Here is a 12432-nt window from a genome sequence, read left to right as displayed (position 1 = left end):
AATAAACTCAAAAATTTAACAATCAAAGATGCGCATCAAGCACAGGCATATCTCATCGAATTTATGACCCTAACCTTACAGCTTAGCCAAATTTTCACCCTTTTTGAACATGAGAATACCATTAACAATTGTAAACATCATTTTCTCTCTGAACATGTAGTATCTAAAACAACACTGCACCGAGACTTGAAAAAGATTCAAAAAAATATTCTTCCTACTGGATTTGATATAGCGATTCCTCTCACCCTTATTGACATGTATTATCAGATACCACTGTCCCAATGCAGAATTTCTGCTGATGCTGTCAATATTGAGTTGAAGGTGCCTATCACTTCCACTCAGAAGAAATATAAACTTTATTTAGCAATCCCTGTCCCCTTTTCATATCAAAATTTAACATGCGTAGTGTCGCATAATCCATCGTATATCGCCATTGATGATTCTCATAATGTTGTCACTATTAGCGGTACAGACCTTGAAAATTGTCAGGTCCATACACAGAAATTGTGCCTTCTGCCTTCTCACACAGGAAGACACGATGGGCTCAATTTCTGTTTTTCCAAATTGATTCAAGCAACAACCGTGGCTGATACGATGTATGGGTGTACCTACACATGTCACGAATCCCACCTCACTGATGTGGTCAAATTAGATTTAAATGTTTATGCAATAATTAATCCTCCTCCTACCATCACCTTTTTTACGCTAATGGCTCCACTTTACATTATAATCTTACCACTTTTCACGAACCCGGTGCAGTATTGTTACACGTGGCTTGCCGTACAGATGTACTTATCACCCCCGATATCAAAATTCATGCTATCTTTCCTTGTGGTTTCGATCATTCAACAATCCACCGAACAATTCATATCCTTCCTGCTGCCTGGACCAACAATCCCAATTTTCTACTCGACACCCATTATAAGATTTCCCCCCTTGTGAATGCAACGGCTCTTTATCATAAACAATGGACATTTCATATCCCTCACCTTAACCTCTCCCAATATAAAGTTCTTGACATCCCTCCTATAACTCCACTTTACAGACATGCGGATTTTCCTATCATTATAATTTTTGTCTGGCTCACATGTCTCACTCTAGGTGTCATATACCAATTTAAACTTCTCCACATTCCCCTTTTCTTATGTTTTACTTCTAAGGCTCGTGCACTTACCCCTCATGACCTTGTAAAATCTCCTGCACATACAACCACCTATCTCTTCTTAATTTTCATAGCTCTGCTGCTTCTCTGTATTTGCATTACCTACATGTACTTACGTCTAAAACGTCACACTTCTTGCTGTTCATGTTGTCACCGGCGAACCCCATCTCCTCCTAAGACATGTTCCGTCCCTATTATTAGTCCTCCTATTTCCGTAGCTGCTATATCTCAACGTCCCGCACATTCCCCACCACCCCCTCCCACTCTTCGTCAACTTACAACTCCCACTCGCTTAGCTCCTCCTCTTCCCACACGTATCACCTTCGATGATGGCTACTGTCTACCCACCCCTGTCATTTCACTTATATCACCTTCGACTCCAACCTTTACTCTTCCGCACTTAGGCGAACACCTTTTATTATAACTTCCCCTTCCCTACGCTTGTCGGCTCCCCCTTGCAAAACGTCACCATCTGGCCATACTACTCTCACGGCGTTCTCAAGCTTCTCTTCGGCAGACATCATGCAGCCAGTCACCCAGCAGTCGGTCAGCGAGGAATCATCATGGCGCAGCAGTCATCCTGGAGCAGCTGTACAAGCAGCCAGCCAGCAGCCATCTATTGCAGACATCATGCAGCCAGCCAGCCAGCCAGCAGATATCTTATTTCAGCTCATCATGCAGCCCGCCAGTCGGCCAGTGGACATCATGCAGACACCATGCAACCAGCCAACCAGCTGACATCTTATTGCAGACATCATGCAGTCCTCATGCGGCTCATCATGCAGACATCATGCAGCCAGCAGCCATCTCTTGCAGACATCATGCAGCCAGACAGCCAGCAGATATCTTATTTCAGCTCATCATGCAGCCCGCCAGTCGGCCAGTGGACATCATGCAGACACCATGCAGCCAGCCAACCAGCTGACATCTTATTGCAGACATCATGCAGTCCTCATGCGGCTCATCATGCAGACATCATGCAGCCAGCCAGCCAGCAGGCATCCTATTGCAGCCAGCCAGACACCATGCAGACATCATGCAGCCAGCCAGCACATATTCTATTGCAGACATCCTGATGCAGACATCATGTAGCCAGCCAGCCAGGAGACCTCCTTTTGCAGCAGACATCATGCAGCCAGCCAGCCAGGAGCCTTCCCATTACTGCAGACATCATACAGCCAGCCAGCCAGCACATATTCTATTGCAGCAGACATCATGATGCAGACATCATGCAGCCGGCCAGCCAGCAGATATCTTATTGCAGCACACGATGCAGACATCATGCAGCCAGCCAGACACCATGCCGCCATCCTGTAGCAAGCACATAAACATGTAGCCAGCAGACCACAGGCAGCCTGCAGCTCAGCATACCACCAGTAGTCAGCATTCCAGCTGGACATGCAGCCAGACCCGTGCAGTACCAGCTATACCGACAGCTCCAACTTTTTTTTTATTTTATTTTTCCACATTATTATATACAGGGCTTTTATTTTTCTTTACTCAATGTACTTTCAATTATTATTTCAAAATATACTCTCCATAACCATCTCTACTCTGCTTCGTAACCACTCACAGTGGATACATCTTGGCCAGGGGAATGATGAAGGAATTGGGAGCATAAAAGTCGAAACATTAATTTGCCTCAAACATCGCTCTGAAGCTCGCAAGTTGAACGCTCATTCACCCCACATTCCACCGGATGCAGAGCCGAGCAACAAGAATTTTCCACTCGGCTCTGCACACTCAGCAAGGCAACGGCCCTCGCCAGCGGTGAGTGCACCTCCACTGTAAATTTCCATCTGCATCCAGGGATACCCCAGGTGCACAGTGGAGGTGCAAAGTCCATCAACCTATGACTCAAATCCAATGTATAAAACCGCTGGAGACAGTAAATCGATCTCTCACTTCGCTCCAATATCACCACCAAACTGATCGACGAGAAGAGGACGACGGCCTGCTGAGAGATCGCGACACTACGAGGCGGCAACAAGCGAGAAGTCCACAAGCAGTCCGGATTAAGCCAACCGAAGAATCTGCAAGAATAAAACAAGTCGCCGAATTGCCTGCCGTCTCTTATCGTCATCTTCGATCTCTCCAGCGGACACCTGTCACCGTCGCCGACGCCAGAAGCCGAGGGCCAGACCAACAGCAAGGGGTGAGTAGCGTTCAACAACACAGGCTCCCAACAATCCTTCATCAGCCTCCTTAAGGGTAGAGGTGGTTAGCCAAGTCAAACTTAAGACCTATTGCATTTATCTGAGCTACGTCCCGGCGTGACTCGATCCCGTACCTTACCCGACGTCACGCTACAATATATAGGTTTATTCATATTATATTTACAGAAGTTAATTCTTGGCCGTTATTCACAAAATTACATTCCGGTGTACCCTGTCCCCCCTTCCCGAAGAGAGTGTGTAGACTCGCGTAGCCACTGGCTCCACGAGTAAAAAAAAATATATCCCTCAGTACCAAAAAAGGTGGCTGAAGGTATGTGTGTTGTGTACCCGGTTTCCCACATGAAATAAACTATTGGAATAATGTAAAAAGAGCAAGTGTGTGTATTAAAAGAAAGAAAGTTAACATCCCCGCCGTCGGTTCACATAATAAGGAAAGAAAGCTCGCCCAGCCGCTCCCCTCAGAGAAAAAGATACCTCTTACATTGCTGTACTCCGCCAAACATCTGAGAGCCACTGCTCCGCTGCCCTTCCTATTTATAGGCTCCGCTAATGACCTAAACCGTTACTGGAAACTTACCGCTCCCCAATGGCCAAGAATCCAAACGTACAGGAATACATAGCCATACACAATTTATAACATAAAAAGGATCCAGTAATGATCGCATCATTACAACCTACAAATGTTCAATGTATGCACCTCGTTCGTTCTGAACTGGTTTCATTAACAAAAGTTCAATAGTTTACTTGCAATAAATTTTTGTAATCCCTCAATTATTTATGAAACACCTGGTATGAAATAAAGTTGGGACTATACCAGGTAACATGGAAGAATACGCTACTGAGGAACACACCTACCAGACACATCAGGCTCGTACCCAGAATTTTTTGAAGGGGTAGATCCGAAATTGTGGAAAAAAGAGAAGATCCAAAATGTTGTTGGATTGATTGAATTTGGTTATTTTACATCACTTTTATGCTACTTTTTGGCTAATCGCGACAATGAGGATGATATGATAAATTTTGTGAAGGGACAATGACAAAGGACATCCATGCTAGAATTCAAACCTGGACCGCTGACATCATAGCACACTGTGCTACTACTCCGTCACCATGGTTGGTGAAATGCTGATGGAGTATTAGACTTGACTACCAATGCTATGGTAGTATTGCAGATAGAGCTACAGGTACAATTGTAGAGTTGCAATACTATGGCTCAAAGTAAGGGGGGGAAATCAACTCCCTGATAGACCCTCTACCCACCACCCGACCCAACAATCAGCAACACAGTCACTTACAGACAAAGGCTGTCATACAGCATACAGCTTGGTGCTTACTGTTTAACATTCAATCCTTAGAAGTAACAATGTTTTCAAATTTCCTTTAATTTTCTTATACCAACACCAATGAAGAGAATGATAATTCTGTATAGAAAAAATATACTAGTAAATAAAATGAAACATATTAGCAATGATTAATTAATATTGTAATAAAGAACATGTCTAAATGTGAGTTAACCAAAAAGAAATTGAGACTGAGGGAGTCGTGTCATGACTGCAGTCCAAAAAAAGTCGCTGGCCCCATGGTGGAGTGGTTAGCACATCACGCTACAACGCCAGGGGTCCTGGGTTTGAATCCTGGCCTGGGCATTGATCTTTGTAAGTGTCCGTTCATCAATTTCATCATATCATCACTCATCCCCATCTTCGCAAATTAGCCAAAATGTGGCACAAGAAGCAAAGCAAAATAAAGCAAATTAACAACAACAGCGAAAAAAGTTGGGACTGAGATTAAGAAGAATGGAATATCTGACTAAATTAGGATGTATGGTAGCCTTCCATTAATCTAAGCCATTGCAGATTTTTTCCTCAAGGGGGCGGGACAGGTTTAGCTGTGCTCAAAATGGGGGAAATGTGCGGTGATGCTATACCCCAGTGAAAAAAATTCTCATAAAGCATTTTCCCTACTAGGATAATTTTCATAGGCATCCCCCCCACCTCTCCACAAACTGGGCAAAGCATCCCCCAGCTAGGAATTTCCACTCTGAGCACTGGGTGCCAGTGTAAAATTTCATATTTTACCTTTTATTATTATAAGCGTTGTTTTACAAATTACAAAGTTGAAATTGAATTAAAATTACCATGGCATTATTGTCAAGTTCAGACATGAGTTTACGATTTAAATAGAAACTGGATTCGAGTTGCTTCCTTTCCATAAATCTCTTATCAGCTGAATTAAAGCTGATTATCGACATTAACCATCATTAACATTAAAACTGCGTGCTACGCAGCTTTCCCCAAAAATAAAGATTCGCGAAGAAAAAAAAACAATTCTGACATGTCACTATTTAACAAATTTCAAAAAATCCGCAACTCCACTACGTAGCGATGCCTATCCTTTCAATTTTCGTTTATTTCAAATTATATAAACGAAAAAAATTCCGCAACTCCAACCGCGATGCCTACCCTTTCAATTTTCATGTCTGTTTAGGAAAACAAGGCATGACGCTTTTCATTTCCAAAAGAAATGAAAAGGCCCGCATCAATCCACCACGTAGCGTTCCTCTGAACGCGGGGATCTTAAATAGGGATGTACTATTAGAACTAGTTGATGGTAGAGACAGCCCTGAACGGGCAGGTACAAATATCTAACTATTCATTAAAATAGACTCATGATTCGTTTCTAGACTGAAGTGAGCAATGCAAATGGCAGAATGGGTGTAGACTAGCTTACCCTGTTCGGTTTAGAAATAAGACCAGTAGCTCCTGCTTCTCCGATGATTCCAGATTAAAAGACCTCGTGTCGCTCTCATGCGCACGTATTTAAACACTCGCTTGGCCTCTCGTCACCTCTTGCCAAAGGCCAGTGTTCTTACCATTTCCTGTAGAATGCTTATTCTACACATTCTGAGCAGGAGCTGACAAGGTCTGCCAGGGTCAATATTTCTTAATCGAACGGGGTATGGTACGTATTGATGAACAGTTTTTTTTGTTTTTTTTTACGATGCACATATATCAGAGAGCACTTAATCTGCTGTCTTTTGTGGCACCCCTTGTCCATGTTTTTACCCTACAATTTGCCATTCAAAGCTTTCCTAGATATCTCAATGTTAAATGAGAGGAATAACATGTATAAATTCAAGATAGAACTTAATTGAAGGGCTCAGGTGTAAAACATGGTAGGTGACATTTTGGTAATTTTTAGGTTCTAAAGTAAAATGTGCCATCCTTCAATTTTCGAGTGAAATTGCTGTATCATACAATTTGCATTGGACTCAGTGAAACCTTCTGAAATTGGTAAACACAATACAAAAACAATTTATCTACAATATAGCTTCTAATAACTTTTTTTTTTTTTTAATGAACTCAGAAATTACCAAAATGTCACTTACCATGTTTTACACCCGAGCCCTTCAATTAAAAGTACAGTCATTTACATTTCTGGTTTGTAATGATTCCATTGAAAGTTGCTGGTGTTGTTAAATTCCAAAAATGTCAGTGTCTGTACATGTTAATTGCAGTTTTGTTATTTACGTCAATCTTCTCTGTAATGAAAGGTGGAATTTGTCTTCTGCTGTATTGCTAGATTGTAAGAGTCCTTTACCCAACAGGAAAGTAGAATTTATTGGTTGAAATTTGAAGTTACAACTGACAAGTGGCACATTATACGAGGATTTCACACCCAAGCTACAAGCAATATAACTACCAACTGCACACACTGGAATAAGCATTTTTTTTCAGTCTGTACACTGCGTGCACATGCACAGTCACAGCCCCTCAAAATCCAGAACTCATCTTCAGCATATCTTCATTTGGCACAAATAGTTAGCACGTTGGTGCAAGCTTATACGTTAGTGACAAATTGAATACAGTCAAGTGCAGAAAAACACTGAAAACCCTTATTCACCTTAATATTTCAAATCCCTGACTACTGTCATGAGTGTGTGTGTGTGTTTTGTTGGATGCTCGTGAGTATAGGTTAGACTTTTAATCCCGTATGTTTTTCTTATCCTTCTTTTGTAATTTTTCTTTGTAAATTTACATGTTTCTTTATTTTCAATATTTACCCTTGTATGTAATGGTTTACATGCTGTTTTTTAATTTTCATGTGCTAAATTTTCAATGTAAACATGGCTAAGTGGTTGAAAAGGCTACAAAGCCTTAATTTCACCATGATAAACAAGACGTAATAAATAAATAAAAAAGTAAACAAGGTTGTTTAAGTTGAGAAGATGGTCCACTCTGAGTGACACTCAAGCAACAAGTGACATTTGCAGTTTGCTGTGTCATTTTGGTATGAAAACTTACATTTATTTCTGAAAGTTCATTTCTAAATAAAGTGTTGTTTGCCACATGTTGCTTTAACCTGGAAGGTTGCTAAGAAGAGAACAGATCAAGGGTCATATATGACTGCAGACAAAGCAACAAAGTTATCAAGTGAAATTGGTAAACCACTTTTGGAAATCACTGTCAGTCTCACCAAAACTGGTGCCTTGAAGAATTTACACAAACCCAAAAATTCTAGTTCCATTTTAAAACTCGTGGTCACTAATTTTCAACATTGCTCAGAATTGTTCTCTGTAGAACAAAAATTTATAACATGGTGTTCATTAAAGTGCTGCATGCGACTACTTTCGCTCGTTCAAACTGGTTCGAGTCTCCCATGCTAGATCGTATTGCACTCATAGTGGAATGATTGACAATATCCCATATTTCAGAGCCTAATAAGCATCACTGTCAACCTAAAACCTAATAATTTTATACATTATTATGTAAGACTCCAATAAAGTACATATGAAAGTATGCAATATCTACAGACCGAAACGTAAAATGGATACACATGCCGACAGACCTGCCTAGGCAATTACAAATGTCATATCACAGTGCCACAAGTATGTGTACATCATTGTTCACTTACCGAAAAGGATAATCATATTCTGCGAAGTAATAAAATGCAGTTATAACATTCAATCAAACACCATCTTAATGTGACAATAATCGTAGAAACATAAGATGTCATCCTAGGCAGTTTCAGCCCATAATTATCTACTTCCTTTTCACATATCTCGGTAAGATGTACAAAACTGCATTTTAACATGGAGATGATGACTATGTTCACTTTTTTTTCAAATTGACTTCGTCTTTTACTCCACAATCCATATTTGAGGGCCCACTACCATGGACAAATGATGGAAATACACGTACTAATAGGGTTCAAGAGTTAGAGTGTATTTCGCTAGAGCAGAAGACCTATCAATTCTCTATACCATCTACCATTGGCCATGCAAACTATTTGCCGCTCGAGCGAAAAATGCTCATTGCAGCACTCTGGTGTCCATTGTGCATTACATACCTAATTTTTAAGGTATTTTTAACATGTTGATGATATAATGCATGGAAAAATTTATACTTTACTATTTCTTTCTTTCCAGCATTAAGAATTAGGGATGATCAACTCCCACAGAACAAGGAACAGAGCCAGTCGTAGAAATGATCTCTAGTCATGGTGTTTTGTAAACAAATAGGATGTGTTGTAAATATAGAGAAAAGTAGCTTATGTGCTAGTCTTTCTTCTTAATCCTGTACTATTAGGTTTCTTTGGCTTTAATTTTTTTCAAATTGAACTCTTATGAAATGAGATTATTCTCAGTATTGTGTATGTATTTAAATTGTGTAGATACAATATTATGTAATAAATAGTTTAAAAGGAATACTTTAAATTTCCATTAATGGTGTAATGTGTGTTACAATGATTGTACCTAAGACAACTTGACAACAAATTTGAGGAAATTTGGTCTCCTAAAGCATGTGCGGTTGTCCTATGTAAAGTATAAAGAGCAGTACACACTACAACACTAGAATCCTTATTTTTATTATAACAAGGATAATTTTCCAACAGCACCTAACAGATGCGAGAAAAGCCCAACCCACTACTGGTCTTGCTAAACATATCAAACACAATAGCCATAAAATTCAAAAGGTTCAAGTCAAACACACTGCCCACACACTCTTGGACACTAAAATTACAGCGCCTTGAATAACGTAGTGTGGAATACAACCCAAGAAACTGGTTTCCCGAAACGATGACAAGTAGATGGCAGTGCGATCGACCCAGGTGCTAATTTTGTTAAGAAAGTAATGCGGCTTAGTTAGTTTTTGGAATATATTGTGTAGATTTGTTTCTCTAGAAAGGCGGTAAGTGAATTGATGGAAACAGTTATATTTGTGGAGTGATTTGCAGTCACGAAATGGCATTAATTTACACAGAAAAGTAACATAAATACGTTTTATGTGCAATGCAACACGAGCATCAACATATCGCATGTGAGGCTGGACGTCAAATGTTGGATTCTGTTCACAAGTTTATTTTTGTATACTAATAAAATTGAAATAGTGTCATGAAGGAGAAAAAATGTTTCGTGGCATACATATTATGAAGTCATTTTCCCGAAATGCAGATATTCGAAATAATTTAATTTCATATTCCATGGAGTTCAAATAGCCGATTAGGATGTACCTTGTCATCTCTATCAACAAATTGCTTTACATTCGTGTCGATTGGTAAGTAGAACATTTGTGTTAAGGACTGTGCATAATCTCTGATAATGTAGTGTTCATCGAAATGCAATTCACAAACACCAGCTGTGTCATAGAGTTCCTTGTCAGATCTGGGAATTGCACGATTCCACTCGGGTAATTTATCTTTTTGTTTGGGAACACTAAATATACAAATACCCTTATCTTTACTTGAACGATATCCACTAGAACAACCAGGCACAAAACAGTGGCGACAGTTTCCAGACATGGTGAAAATATAACTCAACCAACACGTTGTTTACATTTTTCCAGTATGCGGGAAACGAAAAGTGTCATATTTCACGCTTGCGAGTTTTTGGGCGGTAAGTTGGACAACACACGAGTAGATGTAAAACAATCTTTGAAAAATAAACGAGTATTGTCTGTGTGAATTTCCATAAAAATAATATTTGTGACAATGACAATATTAATGAACCTTTCAGGATAATGCATACACAATACTAATTGTCATGTTATGTGTTACAATCCATACCTATGTTTTCTTCCGAATTGTTAATAAAAAACTCAAGGACAGGTCATGATCGACGGTTCAGAATGTTCTTTAATATTTTCGCGACTACTGTACCAAATATCTAACAATTTTCTGATACAAAGAAATGTTACAAGAAAAAGAATCAGACGTTGCAGCAAAAACCCCATTTACTTCCATTATAAGCAGTCGAACACCAAGCACCGGGGTCAACACCAGCACCTCTAGCGGATTATTTTCAAGTGGAACCAGCCAGAGTGCGCAGAACCATGCCGTTTTCCACACTACGTTATTCTAGGTGCTGTAATAAAATCAAGGAAAAACATGCCATAATGCACTTCCCGCACGAGCGGACAGGCACACCACACTTGGATTCCCCTTCTTCAACAGTTAATGCCGGGAAATAGCAGACGACATGGACACAGATGCAAAGTTAACAACAGCGCACCTAACGGCAGCCAGAGAACTACGAACAAAAGATGAACGCCAAGCATTTGTACAGCAAGTTCCAACGAGAATGGTGGCAGTGGCCACTGAAATTGATAGGACGAAGAAATAACAGTTTCGCAGATAAGTGATTACTAGTTTCTCCGTATTTAAGGATAATTTTATAATTATAATTTTTCCCAGCCAGCAGAGTTTTTGTGAATTATTTGCATATTTATTAAGGGACATGGGAAGCTACAAACTCTTTAGTTGCCTGGCGCTAACAATAAATCTTCAATTTATTTAAGTGTAAAAGAGCAGACAGAACATTGGCACTGAATATTAAGAATGGCTGCCCACATCCACAGATATCTAACACTGAAAATAAATCAGTAACCATAGTGGATGGCAGCTAAAAACATTGTCATCTGTATACAGGGTGATTAAAAAATCTCCTGACAATTTCCTTTATAACGCTAATGAATAGTTTTCAGGATGGGATAAAATACACTGCTGTTTTCCAGCAAGAAGGTGCACCACCCCCGTTTTGCCATGATCATTCTGGACTACCTTGCTGACACCTTCCCCAATAGGTGGATCAGTTGTGGCTCACCAAGACTTGTGCTGCTCGCTCTCAGACCCGATTCCCTTAAACTTTTTTTCTGGGGTGTACCAAGTAAAGATCAACACCATATTGCAACTGACACAGCGAATAGCTGCAGCAACAGGGGAGATCACGCCAGCTGTGTTGGAGGATGTGTTCCGATCTACGCAAGAGAGGTGGGTCAGGGCTTACAGGGCCGCCACATTGAAATGTACTGAGTTTCTCTTCTATTCTAGAGTACTTTTCAGCAGCACTGTCAATTTTGTCACTAAAATTATTTTTGATAAAAATGTCAACATACTTTTAAAGCATCTTGTATTTAGAATGAGAGTTGTTAATATGCAAATTTCATATGGCCAAGAAATTCTGAGTGGGTCCAACCATTGTTCGAAGGAACTATTTCCCTCTCATTACCCACACCATTTCTATTCAACCCTTGGTAAGTTTTACTACGACGTCACTGACTATACAAAGGCTTTGCTTTAATATCCTGTCTTATAGAAATTATTTTCTCTTTTGCAATGACTGAATCAACCTTTGTGAGGAAGTCACAATCAATATCTAAAATCCTGAAGGATATAATGGTCGTATTAGGTTGAAAGTCTTTGGAATATATACTGCTTATATCCAATTTTCTACCTTTATTGAGCAGACATGGTAAAAGTTCCTTATTTGTCTTAGCTATCTCTTTCTCTTTTAGGACAAATGCTACCTAAGTCCTAGAATGTAAATTCGTCATTTCTTCACTGATATTCTTGACAGGTGAACAGATGTGGATATTCCATATTGAAATAATATCTAATTCATTGCAGACTTCAGACCATTTTTTATAACTACAGAAAGATGATTGCCTAAAAATGCATTGTATGAAGGTAACGAAGCAAGCTCTGTCGAAATTTCACCCTACACCTTCAAATGCCAAAAAGTGACATGAATTGGACCTGCCATGTCAAGGATAGTCCCCATCAACAAAAGTGACCTGTGTCAAACTCTCTGGAAGA

The 12432-nt window shown here is 39.8% G+C and overlaps 1 protein-coding gene across 2 annotated transcripts in view; it reads left to right on the top strand.

The window, feature by feature from the left end:
- The window catches only part of LOC145978223 (complex III assembly factor LYRM7), a 62942-nt gene extending 53902 nt beyond the window's left edge, over positions 1-9040 (top strand). For both annotated transcript variants that reach the window (XM_083110688.1, XM_083110689.1), the window contains exon 5: positions 8768-9040. In XM_083110688.1, coding sequence (XP_082966814.1) covers positions 8768-8823 — 56 coding nt within the window. In that variant the 3' untranslated portion in view covers positions 8824-9040. The remainder of the gene's footprint in view (positions 1-8767) is intronic.
- The last annotated feature ends 3392 nt before the right edge of the window (positions 9041-12432 follow it).

This window comes from Lepisma saccharinum, chromosome 24, assembly GCF_977018435.1.
Source record: "Lepisma saccharinum chromosome 24, izLepSacc3.1, whole genome shotgun sequence".
NCBI classification, from domain to species: domain Eukaryota; kingdom Metazoa; phylum Arthropoda; class Insecta; order Zygentoma; family Lepismatidae; genus Lepisma; species Lepisma saccharinum.
Note: the sequence above shows the minus strand (reverse complement) of the source record. Positions and strands in the feature narration are given on the sequence as shown.